The 18,804-nt window shown below is 41.4% G+C and overlaps 2 protein-coding genes across 16 annotated transcripts in view; one reads left to right on the forward strand and one right to left on the reverse strand.

The window, feature by feature from the left end:
* The window catches only part of KATNIP (katanin interacting protein), a 154,761-nt gene extending 148,743 nt beyond the window's left edge, over positions 1 to 6,018 (reverse strand). For 3 of the 13 annotated variants that reach the window (XR_004541078.1, XM_033963017.1, XM_033963015.1), the window contains exon 1: positions 5,808 to 5,950. Coding sequence is in view for 3 of the 13 variants with exons in the window: in XM_033963017.1 (XP_033818908.1) it covers positions 5,808 to 5,814 (7 nt within the window). In the remaining 10 variants the exon portion in view is untranslated. Of the gene's footprint in view, positions 1 to 5,021; positions 5,041 to 5,349; positions 5,470 to 5,498; positions 5,638 to 5,807 lie in introns of those variants that run through there. The other 10 variants (XM_033963018.1, XM_033963026.1, XM_033963024.1 and 7 more) reach the window with 8 other exon arrangements.
* Positions 6,019 to 6,168: 150 nt separating this feature from the next.
* GTF3C1 (general transcription factor IIIC subunit 1) overlaps positions 6,169 to 18,804 on the forward strand; it is a 150,014-nt gene continuing 137,378 nt past the window's right edge. For 2 of the 3 annotated variants that reach the window (XM_033963012.1, XM_033963013.1), the window contains exons 1-3: positions 6,169 to 6,535; positions 11,870 to 12,079; positions 18,127 to 18,303. In XM_033963012.1, coding sequence (XP_033818903.1) covers positions 6,315 to 6,535; positions 11,870 to 12,079; positions 18,127 to 18,303 — 608 coding nt within the window. In that variant the 5' untranslated portion in view covers positions 6,169 to 6,314. Of the gene's footprint in view, positions 6,536 to 11,869; positions 12,080 to 18,126; positions 18,304 to 18,804 lie in introns of those variants that run through there. The other variant, XM_033963014.1, reaches the window with a different exon arrangement.

Raw genomic sequence — 18,804 nt, forward strand, 5'->3', positions numbered from 1 at the left:
TGCTGGACAAGGGGAGGAGGGGAAGAAGGAAGGGAGAAGGGGTGCTACTGGACAAGGGGGAGGTAAAAGAAAGGGAAAAGAGGTACTGCTGGACCTGGCAGAAAGGGAGGGAAAGGAAAGGTGCTACACACTGGAGGGGAGGGCGAGATGGTGCATGGGGAGAGAGCATATTGGGTTGGGGGGAAAGGAGGGAAGGAGAAATATTACACTCTGGGGAAGGGGAGAGGGCAGAGAGTGAAAAGTTGGACTCATGGAGGGAGAGAGATGTTGTTTGGTTGAGGGAAGAAGAATCAGAGGAGAAGCATGCAGGAGGAAGAGAGAAAAAAAAAATGTTGGACTGGTGGAAAGCAGGGAGAAATGTTGAACTGGAAGGGGGGCCAGAAAGGAGGAATGGAAGGAAGATGGACTGTAGGGGGCAGAAAGGAGGAAGGAAAAGAGAAATGTTACACTGGAGGGGAAGCCGGACACCAGCATTTCCCAACTGACTGTCCCCCCTTGCCCTCTAAAGCAGGAGCGGCAGCAGCTGGCCAGCAAGAGGCAACGCTTTCGCTTCTTCTTTAGGGGGGAGGGTCAATCACCGAATCGAGAGGCCGATTTTTTTATTGTTTTAAATCAATTTGAATCGATTCATCCAAAGTGAATCGGTGAATCGATTCGAATCGTGAATCGGGCAGCACTACTGTGTACTACTCACTGTGACTCGACAGGATCTGTGCTGCAACCTGCTTTCAGCTCTCTCACAGAACTGGATGAGAAAATTCACTGCCACAATGCTGAGAATGCTTCTGCAAAGCTGATCTTTGAGCTTCCAGTCAGACTCCAATGTCTAACTAGGAGATGGAGATGCAGACCAATGGATGTGCACAGGGACAAGCGGAGGTGCGACGATGCAGCCGGCACCCGGAGAGACCCTGCCGAGTCTCCTATGGGCACCTAACAGCCTGCACTTGACCCCCGATTAAAAGGAGGTGAGTCCACCTCAGGGACAGCCCTGAGCTCCAGAGAAACTATGCAGGCTTGGTAACAGGTACTCAGTAGGATCAGCCTGTCAGCTACAGACCGAACTCTGAATTCTCAAGCTTCAAAAACATTCCAAGCACTAAATTACCAGAAAAGGAGATAAAATTACATCGAACTAAAAATAATAAAATGGGGAGAGCAGAACAAACACTCCTGCAGGCACACGTGCCGAAGGAAAAAACTGAAGGTGGAGCTAGAGAGCCCAGTGAAGTAGGAAGCAGAGTGAAAAATCTGGAGTGGATTCCTTCTGCAGCAGCTTGCAGCTAAAGAGAAATAACCTTACTGTTGAATGTCTCATCTGTTGCACTGAAAATATGATTTTGTCCAGCTTATTAATTATGTACCCGCAATTCAGCAGAACACCAGTACATATACTGATAAAACAACAACAAAAAAATCCATCACTTACTCTGTACTAAGTCCATGACACTTTACTACAGTCAGTGTCTTTCCCTCTGGTGCCGGTTTGATGTCGCCAAGCCAAGGAATCTGCCGGCCTCAGCAATTCAGTAGTGTGTACGTGGCTCCCCCTCCTGCTTTTCGCCTGGGTAGACCGCGGTAGACAGAAGGCAGTTGGGGGAGCCACGAACAACATTGTCGAATCGCTGCCCAGACTTTACGGCATGACAACATCGTCTTACCAGCGCGGGAGGGAGAACATGCCTGGCTGTGAGAAGGGGAAGTTCGGGAGCATTGCTGCGGGCCACATAAAAAAGCCAGGTGGGCCGAATTCACCCTGCGGGCCTTGTGTTTGACAAATATGCTATAGAACATTCAGTGTGTCAGCCTGCACTAAAAACCACCATCGTGGTTTTGTAAAAGGTGGGGTAAGTCAGCAGAGTGAGTCATCTAGTTGGGGTACAAAGAAGTATCTATAGTTCTGCAGAAAAACATTTGAGGCTCTCTTTCACAAAGCTGCGCTACCAATTAGGGCACATTGAATGTGAAGAAACCCATGGGAATTGAATGAATGTGAATAAGCCCAGAGCACCGCTAACCTGTAGTACACTTTGTAAAAAGGAGCCCTTGGAAAAGTTAGAAATGTACTGGCAATGACATTTTCCTTATCTTACTTATCTTTGAAGATTTGCAGGAGTTTGCTTGAAGGAAAACTATTCTCTATAATTTTAGCTATCAAACAAGGGCTCACTTTTACAAAGCATTTTAGTGCGGGCTGGCACAGTAAATGTCCCGAAGCCCATAGGGATTTAAAGGGCTTTTGCCATGCGGCTTAGTAAAAGGGGGTCTAGATCATATAAATTAAGAATTTAGGGTTTGGCCAATTAATAAGCTGGGGTGAGAAGAGAAATGAGGAAACAACTGCAATCAGAATTGCTACCTGCATCAGAAGTGGTCTTGCTCCGAGATATCAATTGCTAAATGTACAAACACTGAAAACAGTTTGGTAACTAAGAACTACAGTAGGTGCTATATAAGGCCTTTCAGCAATAGCAGAACATACAGTTCAAACTTCTCTTATTAACTTACTGGGTAGCTGCAGAACGAATGCACTTCTCTCTTACCTCTCCCTATACCCCTCCCTGAGAACTCATGCTTTGTTCCTTTTTATCCTACTGTGCTGTATCCCTGGAAAATACTTCCTGAGCAGGTAGATCATGCTCCATCTTTGGCCCTATTTAAACCTATGCTAAAAGCTGACCTTTGTAAGGCTGCTTTTAATTCATAACTTTGTATTCACTTGTTAAGTGTTCATGTTTGTTTTTAATCATTCCCACACAAATTTCCTAACCTCTTATTTGTTGTCTTGGTCTGTCTTGAATAGAATGTAAGCTCTTTTGAGCAGGGATGGTCTCTTATATAAGTTTTGGGTACAACACTGAGTACAGCGAAAGGTTTATTGTTTTCTATCTCACGTTTATAATCAAATTCATTAAAGTAAAACATGAAGAATATACACAGACAAATTCCATATATACAACTGCAATTGAAAACAGAAGTCTACTACTACTACTACTACTACTACTACTACTACTACTACTATTTATCATTTACATAGCGCTGAAAGGTGTATGCAGCATTGTACATTTTGACATTTAATAGATGGTCCCTGTTTGGAAGAGCTTACAATCTTGCTTAGACAGACAGACATGACATATAGGATTGGGGATGCAGAACCTTAGGTGAGAGGAGTTAGGAGTTGAAAACAGTCTCGAAGAGGTGGGCTTTTAACTTAGACGTGAACACCGCCAGAGATGGAGACTGACGTAGGGATCTGGGCAGTTTGTTTCAGGCATACAATGCAGCAAGATAGAAGGGACGGAGTCTGGAGCTGGCAGAGGAGAAGGGCACAGATAGGAGGGACTTACAGTCATCACAAAAGCCAGTCTAGCCAAAAGCATCACCAAAGCTTGTTGTAACAAATATTGCTAACACTAGTACTAATATAATAACAGTAATTTCTGTTGTTGAAGCACAATCAGTTGGTGTGGAGAGGAGGCAAAGAAACCAATCTTTGCCCACTCCCCCAAGTTTCCAAGTTGCTAATGCTATGTGGACAAAATATTGGTGGAGACATAGCCCCTATGTAGCGTCCCATTCTGCTTAATGAGGTCTTTAGCAATTATGTTCCAGTGCTTTGAAATTACTTGCCTACACAACTATAACAAGAGACAGAACATTGTTTTCCCTTAGAAAGAGCACCTCCACACACATACAGTTTGACTACTCAAGTATTTGGCTAAATAACCTATTCAGTGGAAGGAGATAGGGGTGTTGATGAGGCATCCCTGCCAACTGTCTGACAAAACCTCAGATGATTTTGAGGTTAGTAGATTTTTGAAAAATGTGTGATATTATGGTTGAAAGTGATGTCATTTGCTCTTCAGAACAATTACATTAGTGATATCTGGGATATGTATAATTGTGTTGCTATTAAATAACATTTTTTTCTTATGCAATATGTAAGTTTTTTAGGCTATTTGGTAAGAGCAGTAAATATATATCTTGCCCTTCTTCTTGACTGTCTAGGAATGATAAGTAACAGCTAGAAATTATTATGATTTTGACAGGTAGATGGTATCAATACTAGATTTTATGATATGTATTATGCTTTATTTGTGTGCATTATTGAATTATGTTTATGAATCTGTAAGTGGGATAGAGGTTTTCAAATTAGTTAATGAACTTTCAGAGATGAAAAGGGTAAACCATCCCAAAGAGTGAGATTCTGCACACCATGGAGTGAGACTGAAGGCTAAAGCGTGAGATTTTTCAAACTATACATCCAGGGTATAAATCTAGAATGATTTATATGTAGTACTGCTTTAGAAATAAATCAAGACAGCACTAAATGATATTGGCTTTTCTTTTTGGAACATGGGAAGCAATTTAGGTAAATATTTTGAACTGAAAATTTGTCTTCCACCCAGCAGTTAAAAGTATGTACTTAGGTTTCAGAGCACATACAATAAAGGGAAATCAGGGCAGGGGAGACAAGATGGTGTGTTCAGATTTCTTTCTACTGGTTGGACTACTTGGTTTACTTCTCTAAGTTTTCCTTCAGGTACATTAGATAGATTGTAAGCCCACCAGGACAGACAGGGGGAAATGCTTCAGTACCTGAATAAGTTAATATAAACTGCTCTGAGCTACCCTGGGAGAACAGTATAGAAAATTGAATGAATAAATAAACAGTGACTAAGATCAATTCACTGGTACTGAAGCTCTGGGACATGTGAAAAAATAGGACTCCAACAGTATATAAAAAGTGAGAAAGCTTTCAAATGAGTGTGACATACTCCTAATGAACGAGACTTAGCATCTCTGCACTTTAGTCCTACCTTTCACAGACACTTTGAAAATTCAAGATCATAGACCAGATTGAGCAAAAATAGAAATGATCAGGCTGTGAGGGCTTACCTGTATCAGGAATCATTCCTAACTACAGGCAAAGAATAATAAACACTTAAGACGGTCAATAGGTTTAGCTCGTTTGACAATAAGATTACATGGTAATAGATGCTATTGTCAGTGTATATTACCTGTACATTACAGCCGTATTTCAGCTTTAACAAGTTAGAACGTGTGCAAATTAAGCACCCAAGAAATACTATAACAGAATAGAGTAGGACACAGAGCGCTTTAGCACTAACACTTTCGAGTATCTGTACCGATTATCTCCTCCATATCAAGGCGCTCGATTCTTGTAATTAGGGAGAAAAAGCAATGTGGGGTTTAGAGCACTACTTCCCTCGGCCATTAACTTGAGTAACTTTGAACAAACCACCTTTTCTCCTCATAGAACTGAAAACAAAGCTGCTACTTAGCCCAGTTTACCCAAATTAAAAATATAAGTTGAGTCCTCCTGACCTGCTGAGCGCAGCCATTTTGAGCCTGACAGCAATTGAGCAAAAGGTGAGGTAATGAGGAACTCCCGAGAGCAGAAGAAAACCAAAGCAGCACCCCCGCTCTACACTCCTCTCCAAAAGGAACTGAAGACTGTCTTTCAGCAAACTAACCTGTTATAACAATACTAGAGCTCCACTATAAACAGCACCACTAGGATTTGCAAAAGGCTCCTTTAAGGGTTCGTGACGTCAAGTCCACACGACATGACATCCCAGTCGTCCCAACCAATCACATGACAGCTTTCATCCCACTGACTAGCATCCAAATTCTCGTTCTATACGGTCTGGGCGTCTCCTTGCCACTGTGCTGAAAACACTCCGAATCGCTACTTCAGCTGCACCCACGCCCTATACTCATACTTATCAGCCACAGACACATGCTCCAGTGAGCATTCTCTTCAGCCAAAGTCACCGACTTACTCGCCATGGCCCCAGCTGTGTGTGAGGTTCGTTGTCCCCCGGGTGGTCGTTCACTCCCCAGGACTCACCATCTTACCGAAAGGCTCACATCCTCCACGCAACGACTGTTTGCAGTTTCCTCTGGTAACCAGGATAGATGCAGCCAATCAGCTCCGACTTCGGAGATTTCCCCAATTCGTTCGTTGCCACCAATCAGATTCTCATTCTCAGGGTTCTCCCACTACAGAAAAGGGGTAACCAATCAATTTGTCGTCGTACAATTACCTGCTTCCGCGCAGGTGGGAAAACTCACCAATCACCTCTAAGTTTCTGGAGGTAAACAAGCCGCTGTATAGCTCGGTAAAGCCAATCAACAAACGCCTTCATGCAGTCTTTCCAAAGCCCGCCCCCGGCTTCTTTACATACCAATCATTAGTTTTTTACTCATCCAATCATATTCGAGCCTCTGACACCGGACTAGTTGTGACCGGAAGTGGCTTTCACGCTTATGTGCTGCTTGATGTATTCATGGACGCACCGGAGGCTCTGGTAGATGAAGTGGCCTTGGAAGGCCTGGACGGTATTACACTGTCGGCTTTGTGGTGCCGCTTAGAACACCGCGTACCCCCGTTCCCTCTGCGACTGGACGCTTCTAGCCGACAGGTCGTGTGGCAGGCGCTGCTTTGTAACCCTGAGCTGAGTTTCTATGAGCTGCCAGTAGAACGCCCACTCCTGCAGGTTTCTGACAGGTGAGAGGAGCAGAGAAAGGTGTGCAGTTTTCTAGGAGCTTTGCTTAATGAAGGGAACGGAAAACCTCATTGAAAGGCACTAGAATAGATAGTAATACATGACGAGATTACGTGTACAAAAAGGCTGAAAGGTCTCCTTTATTATTATTATTATTATTATTATTATATACTCGTACTGCCTTTCAAAGCAAGTAACATAGTAATGCAGTTTACAAAAAGTCAATAAAAGGTAGAAAGGAACTCCATCATATTGGCTGACAAGATCGTTGGATAAAGGCAGACTATAATAAACCATTAAAAAAATCTATTAATTCAATTTTCTATACCGTTATCCCAGGGGAGCTCAGATCAGTTCGCATGAATTTATTCAGATACTCAAGCATTTGTCCCTGTCTGTCTGGACAGGCTCACAATCTATCTAATGTACTTGGGGCAATGGGGGAGGGGATTAAGTGACTAGAGAACAGTAATGGATAACAGGACAGTAAATAAATTATAGCAATAACAACAACAAAACCCAATAGTTTACAAAGTTTTGTCTTAATATATTTTAGAAGTGATTTTAGACTTGGTCACCTAACTAGCTGAAATACATCTAAAAAGTGGCAATTTTACAAAGGGAAAGTGCTTATATATTTCCATTTCTAAGATTGCTAGCTTATGGATTTGACACCACTATTGTACCTAAGTGTCTAATGGGTTATACATTTGTTTTTAAGTATACATGCAAATTGCCATCTTTGCCTCTGGTAACTGAAAATGATTTTCAAAGGGAATGATGCAAAGGAACTGAAAGAAATCTTGGTGAATCTGGAAGGTGTAGTAATCCAAATTGACAAGTTAAAGACTGATAAATCACTTGAACTGGATGGTATGCATCCCAGGGTACTAAAAGAACTCAAACATGAAATTGCTAATCTGCTGTTAATAATCTGTAACCTGTTGCTAAAATTGTCTGTAGTACCTAAAGACTGGATGATGGACAATTTTTTTTAAGGGTTCCAGGGGAGATAAGGGAAAGTATAGACTGGTAAGCTTTACTTCAATGTCATGCAAAATAGTGGAAGCAATTATAAAAAATGAAATTGTGTAACACATAATTTAATGGGAGAGAGTAAGCATGAGTTCATCCAAGGGAGGTCTTGCCTCACCAATTTGCTTTGCTTTGCTTCTGTGAAGGTGTGAATAAATATGTGGATAAAGGTGAGCCAGTTAATGTAGTGTATCTAGATTATCAGAAAGCTTTTGACAAAGTTCCTCATAAGAGGCTCCTGTGAAAAATAAAGAGTCATGGGATAGGAGGCAATGTTCAGTTGTGGATTAGGAATTAGTTATTGGACAGAAAACAGAGGATAGGGTTAAATGACTATTGCTTACTACACTATGATCTTTTTCTTTCCGATTATGAATTGTAGTTTTACCCCCTATCCTCGCTTTTAATATTTACATCATTTTCACTATGCCCTCTCCCCTTCCCTAACTTTTTAGATTGCAAGCCACCTAGAAGCCTCTTGTCGCTTTGCGGGATAACAAGTCTTTAATAAACTTGAAGCCTATACAGTCATTCATTCCAGTTTATCTTGCGTCCCTTGTCCTTTTCTTTTGCCCATCTCATTTTTTTAACATCATCTTAGAGCAGTGGTCTCAAACTCAAACCCCTTTGCAGGGCCACATTTTGGATTTGTAGATACTTGGAGGGCCGCAGAAAAAAATAGTTAATGTCTTATTAAAGAAATGACAATTTTGCATGAGATAAAACTCTATAGTTTATAAATCTTTCCTTTTGGCTAAGTCTTGTGGGGAGTGTGTGGTGCAGTGGTTAGAGCCACAGCCTCAGCACCCTGAGGTTGTGAGTTCAAATCCCACACTGCTCCTTGTGACCCTGGGCAAGTCACTTAATCCCTCATTGCCCCAGGTACATTAGATAGAGTATGAGCCTGCCAGGACAGATAGGAAAAAATGCTTGAGTACCTGAATGTAAACCAATTAGGTTATTGGTATATAAATGCTAAAAAAAATAAACAATTGTAATTTATAGCTAAAGAGACATGCGATCAAGAAACTGTTTTATTTTACTTTTGTGATTATGATAAACGTACCGAAGGCCACAAAATAGTATCTGGCGGGCCTCAAGTGGGCCCCGGGCCGTGAGTTTGAGACCACTGTCCTAGAGTAATCTCTTCACTGTTTGTACTACAGCAAAAATTAGATCTGAATGCACCTACTATTCCACTTTCTGCTCTCTGGCTCCAACTTACTGGATCTTCTTACCTGTGAATTTAAGAATGGAGAATAAATACACTAGGATAAAAAACAACTTAAAAGCCTGGATTGTGGTACAACCAAAATGGTTTACATTTATTATTTGTGGGTACTTTCTGGCTTTTTTTTCCTCACTTTTGTAGGCCAATTAGAGGCTGATAGAAGCTTATAGAAGCTGCATTATTTAAATCCACTAACTAATGTAAAGATGACTGGGGAAGGCAATAGCAAACTACCCAGCAAACAGTCTACCAAGAGACCATCATGCAGGTGGTGGCCCTATAAGTCCTTCCCAACGGAATACAGGAGTCTTATCTTTATTTTTATGTCACTCCTAATTGGCTTGCTTGTTCCATCTGAGTGTATATCTCTCCATACTCATATATTTCACTCTTATCTACTGTGCCCAAACTAGACCCCCTCTTCTGGGAATGCATACATGCGAACTGCATAAAAATGGGCACTGTCTTTCAGTGCGCCTACATTTTATACATGCAAAAGTTTATAAGATACCTTTTCCATAAGTAAAACATGCTTTACACAGGCAGAAAATGCTTTATAAAAATTACCTCAAATTTTAGAAAGGCTTTCTAACACTTTATGCAAAATTTGCCACACATAGAGCAGCACACAGCGGTAGCAATTCCATGTATATTTTTATATTAAGTAGACAACCCATAAGAATAGCCTTACTGGGTGAGATCAATGGTCCATCTAGCCCAGTATCCCATATTCACTGTGGCATATTCAGGTCACAAGTACCTGGCAAAAACCTAGATAGTAGCAACATTCCATGATACCATTCCAGGGTAAGCAGTGGCTTCCCCCATGTCTGTCTCAATAGCACACTTTGGACTTTTCCTCCAGGAACTTGTCCAAACCATTTTTTAGAATTAGCTACATTAACTGCTCTTACATCCTCTAGCAATGCATTCAGAGCTTATCTATTCTGAGTGAAAAAAAAATATTTCCTCCTATTGGTTTTAAAAGTATCTCCCTATAACTTCATTGAATGTCCCCTAGTCTTTGTAATTTTTTATAGAGTAAAAAAAATCATATCGCCCCTCAGCCATCTCTTTTCCAAACTGAAAAGCCCTAACCTCTTTAGTATTTCCTCATATGAGAGAAGTTCCATCTCCTTTATCATCTTGGTCACTCTTCTTTGAACCTTTTCTAGTTCTGTTATATCTTGTTTGAGATAAGGCAACCAGAACTGAATACAATGCACAAGTTGAGGTACCACCATTGAGTGATACAGAGGCATTATAACATTCTTAATCTTGTTTACCACCCCTCTTCTAATAATTCCTAGCATCTTTGCTTTTTTGGCTACTGCCGCACATTGGGCAGAAGGTTTCAGTGACATCCAGATCTTTTTCTTGGGCACTGACCCCCAAAGTGGACCCTAGCATCTGGTAACTATGATTTGGGTTAACCTTCCTGTAAGGATTGTTAGTCAGGCCCCCACAATGTATGGTTGGTGGGGTTATGTTAGAGGCGCTCTTACACACGCCAGGTCCCAAGTTCAGTTCCCTCACTGAAGATTCACCAGGAAGTAGACTCAAATAAGAAACACAGCCAGAATGATTGCATAAAGAATATATTATAGAAATAGTCTTACAGAAAAGCAATATTTAGAAGCATTACCATTAAGCATTACAATTAAGGAGAGAGCAAAGCAGTTTCCCTGCCTTACAGAGTTCAGAGGCAAAGAGACAGAGAAGCGTAAAGTTCTAGGGAGAGCCAGAGAGAGAAAGGGGGATGGGGTGATGGTCTAAGTTTCGGGTTCCAGAGATCAGCCAGAGAGAGAGAAAGAGATAGAGAGAAGGATAGACACAGAGATAGATAGCTCAAGAGATAGACCCGTGTGTGTTACAGAGAGGAGGCTTTTATAGCTTGGAAGCTTATTCTAAATATAGAATCTATTGAGCTTCAATAGAAGTTAAACTTCCCCCTCCTTCGTAGACAGGAGAAAAATAGGCTGTAGTCATATATGTATTTCCAGTATGTCTCTGACAATAGTTTCTGATTAACTTTAGTTATCTGTGCACCTGGACCCATTGTCCTAAGCACCCTCTTAATCAGACATTAACACTTTAACACCTTTTAGCTAATCATGATTTAATCAGGGCTACTTGAAACCATTTTCCGGGATGTTTTCTGTGAATAAGCATTCAGGATCTATTTGCATCTACATTCCAGAGTAAGATTGATATAATTTCCCATAGGCCTTCGCTGACATTAGTTATGCCAACTGAAAATGCTGAATGCTAGCAATAGCTATGCTGACACTTCCCAATGTGCATCACTTTGCATTTGTCTACATTAACATTTCATCTGCCATTTGGACGTCCAGTCTTCCATTTTAAAGGTCTGCTTGCAGTTTTTCAGCCTGCATACATTTTATCAACTTTGAACAGTTTAAGGGTCCTTTTACTAAGGCGCGCTAGTGCATCTTAGCATGCACTAAATGCTAACTCATGGCAATGTGTCCATAGGATATAATGGACGCGTTAGCATGCATTAGCATTTAGCGCGCCTTAGTAAAAGGACCCCTTAGTGTCATCTGCAAATTTACTCCCCCCTCTTATACAAAACCGCACTAGCGGCTGCCGCTGCGATAACTTCCTTGAAGCCCATAGAGATTTAAAGGGCTTTTGCTGTGCATCAGCCACTAGCACAGCTTTGGTGAAAGGGGAAGGGGGTTTTAATCACTTCACTCGTCGCTCCAATTTCCAGATCATTTATAAATAAGTTAAATAGCAGAACAGATCCCTGTGGAACTCCACTATTTACCCTCCACCATTGAGAAAAACAGGATTTTAAATTGAATCCTTGGAACAATGGGTAACCAGTGTTGTTCAAATGATAGACATTTGAATGCCACTGTGGCATAAAGACATTGTAAACAGGCGCCTTTATTTGTCTTAAATTATTACATATCTAGTAAGGGTGTAAAGTGTTCTGATCTTGCATGCCTGTAACATCAGCAATGACCCTTTACCCTTAAGTAAAATTTTTACTATTCAGTTGTTAAATTTAAACAATTTAATTATTGTCTCTTCATTTCAGATATGCTGAATTTGATCAAGAAGTAAGAATTTGGGAGTTTAAGGAAGAGCCTACATCTTTGGAGGATATTTATCCTATCCACATGATCCTAGATAATAAAGATGGCATACAAGGATCATGTCAGTTTTTTAAGGAGAGAATATATGTTGCTGATCAGATTAGGACAAAGTCATTACAGCCCTGTTATACTCTTGATGATGCTGTTAAAAGGTACTAATTTTTTATATTTAAGAAATGTGTTTATTATATTTTTAATAAATGTATAGATTGCCTGATTTTCACTTTGACAGTACCGGAAACTAAATGAGTTGTCTGGTGAGATGCAAAACAAGTACACCGTAGGCCAGGGTGGACAACTATGGTCCTCGAGGGCCACAACCCAGTTGAGTTTTCAAGATTTACACAATGAATTTGTATGAGATTTGCTAGTGTGTCTAAACTCTCCTTGTTGAGAAGACCAGTAACGGTGGCAAATTCTGATCTGGTCACTTGTCCACTGGGAACTGGAATAGACTTAGAAACCCATTTCGCATAGGCTAACAAATAGTTTATATAAACGTAATAATTTATTAGTAATCTAAAGTAGATTTGAAGCAGTGACCTGGAAGTGAATGATTTGTTAGCCTCTGCCAATTAGCTGAACGCATGTGATCCATAGACTGCTTGATTTAATTTTTGCCTTTCCATACCCATGCTGAAGGCCAATTCCTGTTTAATTGGGATTATAATTTAAGGGGGCTAAAAAAGTAAACAATTTGAGTATGGAAAATGCTATTTTACATGTTCAAGGAGCCACTTAAAAATTGACTAGGAGGTATGCACCCATAAAATAGATATTAGAAATCACAGTGTATAGGCAGATTTTTCCGGGTGTTCAGAGTGATGGTGGGATTGATTTTATGTGCATATTTTATAAAATAACACACTGATTTCTATGTACACATTAACATAGTTATTTTTTTGTGTTAGCCTTTATGGGGCAATTATGTAAAGGTGCTTTTAATAAAATACATGCCCTATTATATAATTATCCAACACATTGATACCTGAGGCAATAGAGGGTGAAGTAATTTGCTCAAGATTTTAATGAATGCAAGTGAGAGAAGAGTTTTGTGCCTTGGATTCTCTGATTCTGAGCCAACTGCTCTAATTAGGCCATTCTTCCACTTACAGTGGAGAATAAAAAAATAATGGTTCAATTAACTAAGTCCAATTGTACAAAAGAAAAATGTTCTTCAGTCTACCACAGTGTATCGTAAACTGTGTTTCGTGGCACACTAGTGTGCCTTTTGAGATTTCAGGTGTGCTGTGAGACGCTGGGAAGGAGGAAAGGCACTGGTGCTGGCTGACTGCCTACAGAACGTGCCTCTCGTAGCGAGAAGAACATCCTGTAGGCAATCAGTCGGCACCGCTCCTTATCTCTGTGCATCTTCCCTGCCAGCAATCCCTACTGGCGGCTCAGGGCACATCTGGAGAGCCTTCATGCATGCATGGACATCGACGTGATCACTTCACGCATGCGCATGATGTCATTGTGTCGATGCCCGCGTACTTCTGGATGCCTCGAGCCACGGCCACTACGTTTAGTGTGCCGCAGCATGACAAAGTTTGTGAGATACTGGTCTACCAGCAGAAGTTTATCAGATATTGAAGGTTTTGTGTGTTTTCAGAGGTCACATGCAGCATAGGCTGCATTGTTGGTCATTTTCTGAAGCTACCTATGTAAAAGCAAACTTTTATAATCTTCTTTGGTTTTTCATTATTTGATTTAATTGGTGGATATGCTTTGATATATTCAGAAATCTGAATCAAATTTTTTTCTAGAAAGAGGGAGCAAGTACTGAGCTAATAGTAAGAATTAATAAAAATGTTTTCTGCAGTGAATATATGCTAATTCCTTGGTGTTATTTATTTTCATACAATAGAGCCTTAATCTTCACTCAGTTCTCTAAGGCAGACAACAGATCAGATTTTCAGAATAACAGTGGTGCCTCACACAACGAACTTAATTGGTTCCAGGAGCAAGTTTGTTATGCGAAAAGTTCGTTATGTGAAACGCGTTTTCCCATAACAATACATGTTAAAAAAAAATAATTCGTTCTGTAGCATAAAATATGCTAAGATGACATAAAAAAAGATAAATTTATTCCTGCTATGTGTGACTGTGGTATTCTGTTAGCATGATATTTCTGTGTAGCATTCTATAATAATTTGGCTTATTCAATTTTCTTGATAGTAGAGGGGATATATGTGAAGGGGAGGGGAGACAGGGGTTTTGTTGATCCTTGCTGTGTATTATAATCACCTCCCACATACTCCCCAGTACCTTTTTAATCATCCCCCCTCGGTACCTTTTTTAATTCCTCCCATCTTTCCCAGCCAGTGGCGTACAGGCCAGAAGCGCAGAGATCAGGAGCAATTCCTCTGCACGCTTGTGTGGGCCCATGCCGATCTCCGAATGGCTGCAGTTAGTTCTTGTGAGTCCCGCGAGAGCTGACTGCAGCCATTCAGAGATCAGCGCAGGCCCAGGCAGTAGCACAGAAGGCTTGCTCTTGATCTCTGTGCTTCTGGCTGGGAAATTTGCTAGACCACCAGTTACGAGTGAGCGGGTGAGATTAAAGTTGCAGCAGTGGTGGCTTTTTTAAAAAAATATGTGGCGGCGGGGGGAGGTTTAAAAATATGCGGTGGCGGCAGAGGCTTAAAAATATGCAGCAGCGGCGGCAGGGGGGTTTAAAATATGGGAGCCAGGCGGAGAGAGGGCAGTTAAGCGCAGTGCCTGCGCGGAAGGATGCAGCTCGGGCGACTTCGTTGTGTGAAACGAAGTTCGTTGTGGGAAGCAAGACCTGAAGTTCGTTGTGCGCAGCGTTCGCTGTGCGAGGCGTCCGTTATGCGAGGCACCACTGTAGTCCTAATGAATGTTCATGAGAGAGATTTTGTATACAATGAGAGTAGGAGGCATGAAAATCTCTCATGCATGTTAGGCTCACCTCAAAAAACCTGGTGTGTCAGTGGCCCTTGAGGTCTGGGAGGGAAGACTAGGGCGCTAAAAACTGCACTACGGTTTTGTAAAAGGGGTGGGGAGGTTAACTATGGGAAAATCCGGACACGTAGCCCTGCCCCAATCCACCCCATCCCCACTTTGTTCTGCCTCCTGCCACTTTCTGCCTCCAGCCCCACCCTCAAAAACCTCTCTCTTTCTTTTTTTTTTTTCTCCCTGATCTCCAAGCTGTGTCTGGAGGGCCTCCAGCATGTGCGGATTTGTGTGACATCATCCGCGCATGCTTGTTGAAGGCCCTTCAGTTGCGGCTGGAGATCGGGGCATTCCAAAACCCGCATGGTCTCAGTCAGGCTCCTTATGAACCTACTCAAGAGGCGTCCTTGTTGGATCTTATCATCAAGACCATTTTCCTTGTGGCCATTACATCGGCGAGATAAGTCTCAGAGCTGCAAGCCCTGTCGTGCAGGGAGCCCTTCCTCAAGATAACGGAGATGAGTTTCCTTGTCCACAGTCCCATCCTTTTTACTGAAGGTCATTTCAGTGTTTCATGTCAATCAAAGAGGTAAAATTTCCAGTATTCCAGAACATCAAAGAAAAAGGAGCAGGTTCTGAGAAAGCTGGATATGAGGAGAATCCTCTTATATTATCTGGAGGTCATTAATGAGTTCTTACTGTTGGACCATCTATTTGTGCTCTCCAGTCAGGCTAAACTTCAGTCAGGCATGTATTGTCTGTGGCAAGCAATCGCTGGTCTCCTTGAAAACACATTCCACAAGAAGCATGTGGCTTCTTTGTGGGCAGAAGCTTGTGAGATTTTGCCTGAGGAGACTTGTAGGACAGTGACCTGGTCCATTCTGCATGTTTTCCAAGTTCTACAGAGTGGATGTGACAGCACGGGAGGACACCATCTTTGGCTCCTTAGTGTTATGAGCAGGCACAGAGGTTCCGCTCTAGATTTCTGGGACTTCTTTTGTGCGTCCCTACTGTCCAGAGTGACATACCTATTGCACTAGAAAAAGAAATTAGATTCTTACCTTGCTAATATCTTTTCTAGTAGATAGGTAATGTAATGTAATTTATTTCTTATATACCGCTACATCCGTTAGGTTCTAAGCGGTTTACAGAAAATATACATTAAGATTAGAAATAAGAAAGGTACTTGAAAAATTCCCTTACTGGTGTGTTATTCTGGAACCCTGCTCTGTCAGTTATTTACTCTTGCCTGCCTACTGTCTCAGTCAGGTAGTTCAAGTCGAAACTGTGTCAGTAAGTCCTCAAGGGTATAAAGAATAATCTATTGCTTTAATTTAGAGAATGTTTGAGCTCCATAAATGTTTCTGATTGGTATGGTTATTTCGATGTTTTGATCCATTATAATGTTTAACTTGTTTGTTATACTTCCAGAGCAGAACAGATTTGTAGTTCGAGGAGTCTCCCTGTACCCCTTTTTTAAAATATGTTCTTATATATGTCTATTGCCTGCATTAGTACAAACTGAAGGGGGTGAGAACGAATCAGAGGAGAATAATGAGTAAGACCTGCATGAAAATGTAGGTGGGAAGATAACGCAAGCAGGAGAAGGAAGGAGCTGCAGGAGCCCAAGCCAGAACCAGTCCCAGGATTCAAGCACAGTTTCCCCCCAGATCGGATCCGAGCCAGCACCAATCGCAAGCCAGGCACGGTCTCCCCTGAGCTGGATCAGAACCAGAGTCTGACGTGTCTGATCCTGATCCTCCCTCTGAAACTGGTCCCGAGTCAGGCGTCATCTCCTCCAGATCGGAGCGCTGCCTCTCTCCCTCCCCGATGAGCAGATCGTGGGGCGCTGTGGGTCAGTCCCGGCTACTTTCTGATTGTGCTGGTTGCTGAATGGCTGATTCCTCATTATGTTGGGGCCAGCGGCGCAAAAGCACTCTCTGTGTGGGCCCGCACCACTTCCTGAATGGCTGCTGTCAGTTCTCGTGGTACTCGCAAGAACTGACGGCAGCCATTCAGCAAGTGGTGCGGGCCCATGCAGGAGTATGTTTGTGCGACACTGGCCTCGACATAATGAGGAGGCGGCTTTCCAGTGACCAGCATAATTTAAAGGTACTGCCGGGGCTGGAGGGGGTTATATTCACTCCATAAGACGCACCCTTATTTCCACCCACTTTTGGGAGAAAAAAGTGCGTCTTATGAAGTGAAAAATATGGTAATTATGTATGTTTTGCTGTAATCTGCTTTGAATAAAAGCAGAATATAAATAATAAACTATAAACTGTAATGAATTCCTTCTGCACGGCTTGCAAGCATGGGGAGAATACCCTACTTTACAGAATGACACACCTATCTACTAGAAAATATATATTAATTAGCAAGGTAAAAACCTAATCTCTTAAGTGCAATAAACTGCTTTCTGGATAAATTTATTTATTTTCAAGAATTCTAGTCAACATAGAAAATTTATTTTTCACTGACTATCATATATATTGTGAATAAAGACCTTTTAGTGCCGTTTCACACATCCTATCTGGGAAGGCAATTTGTTTCCAGTATAAACACATTTTAAAAAAAAAAAAAAAGTACCGTAGAACTAAGCCCTTCATTTACTACCGGTTCCCAGCAGAGCTCACTGATTCACCTGTACTTTCTTACCATCACACTAGAGCAGGCACGAGTAGTAGGTACTTGATATGTGAGGGCTTGGACAAAATAATGACACACTGAGATGTTTGTACTGTATTAGGGGAAAAAAAAGTGTGCTTAATTTATGGGAAAATCAGGTTGAATTTGCACAGGCCCTCTTTTACAAAGGCACGCTAAATCCAATGCGTGCGCTAACACATCCATAGGATAACATGCACGCGTTAGCATTTAGAGCGTGCTAAAAAGCTTAGCGCACCTTTGTAAAAGAGGGGGACAGTGGTGTCTTGTCCAAACTAAATTCCAGTGTGTTGTATGATTTGACAGTTAAAAAACATGTTTTATGATTTTTATATTTTACCTTACTTTGAGATAGAATGGAAAGGTGAAGGAAATAAAATGAATGGTCAAGCAGCATAATTTTGGAGTCTAAAGTGCATGAACATTTTGAAAGAGAAAAATAAAACATTACTGAGGCCATTTATTAATGGCTAGCATTTACTTAACATTATCAGAAATAAAATGAGCCCTGCTTACACTAATTGTTAGTAAAGTACCCCTTATTGCTGTTGTCTGGTTGCATCTAACCATAGGGATGTCACTGTGCCTTTTTTTTTTCTCTCTCTTATCTTTTTCATAGATGGGGAGACAAACTTGTCATTGTTGCATCCCAGAACCTACGGTACAGGGCTCTAATCGGTTGGCAAGGAGATCCTGAGTTGATCCTGCCAGACTATTCTTACTGTATTCTGGAGCGATTAGGTCGAGCAAGATGGGAAGGGGAGCTTCAAAGAGACCTTCACAATGATGCTTTCAAGTAGGTTTTGTGCTTCCTCACTTTTGTGATAAAGAACTGACTTCAAATCTGCAGCTTTTGCTTTTAGACCCAGTGTATGAAAAGTTAAATAAAAAAATATTTTATGCTTTCACTCTGTACCAGAAGGCTAATAATTTAAAATGTGAGTATATTACCCCAAATTCTATATATGGCACCTTAAGTTGTGTGTGCACACTGGTGCAACCTGCTTATTTGTGCACAAATTGTAATTGTTTAATAGACCTAATTGGTGTCATAATTGATGCTAATTAGCACTAATTGGAAGTTACATACATAACTTGGTAGACACATTTTATAAAGTGCTGCATATCGGTTCTAATGTGTGAATCTGAAAGGGGCATGGCCAAGAAAGGAGCATGGGCAGATTGTAAGTGTTTCTAAAAGTTAGGTGCATTGTTAAGAATACATCAAATCTACGCACAAGTTAGGTGCAGGTTTTTAGGCCTGGTTTTCCTTGGCTTAAATGGGTGTGCCTAAAAG

Source organism: Geotrypetes seraphini, chromosome 11, assembly GCF_902459505.1.
Source record: "Geotrypetes seraphini chromosome 11, aGeoSer1.1, whole genome shotgun sequence".
Taxonomy (NCBI): Eukaryota; Metazoa; Chordata; class Amphibia; order Gymnophiona; family Dermophiidae; genus Geotrypetes; species Geotrypetes seraphini.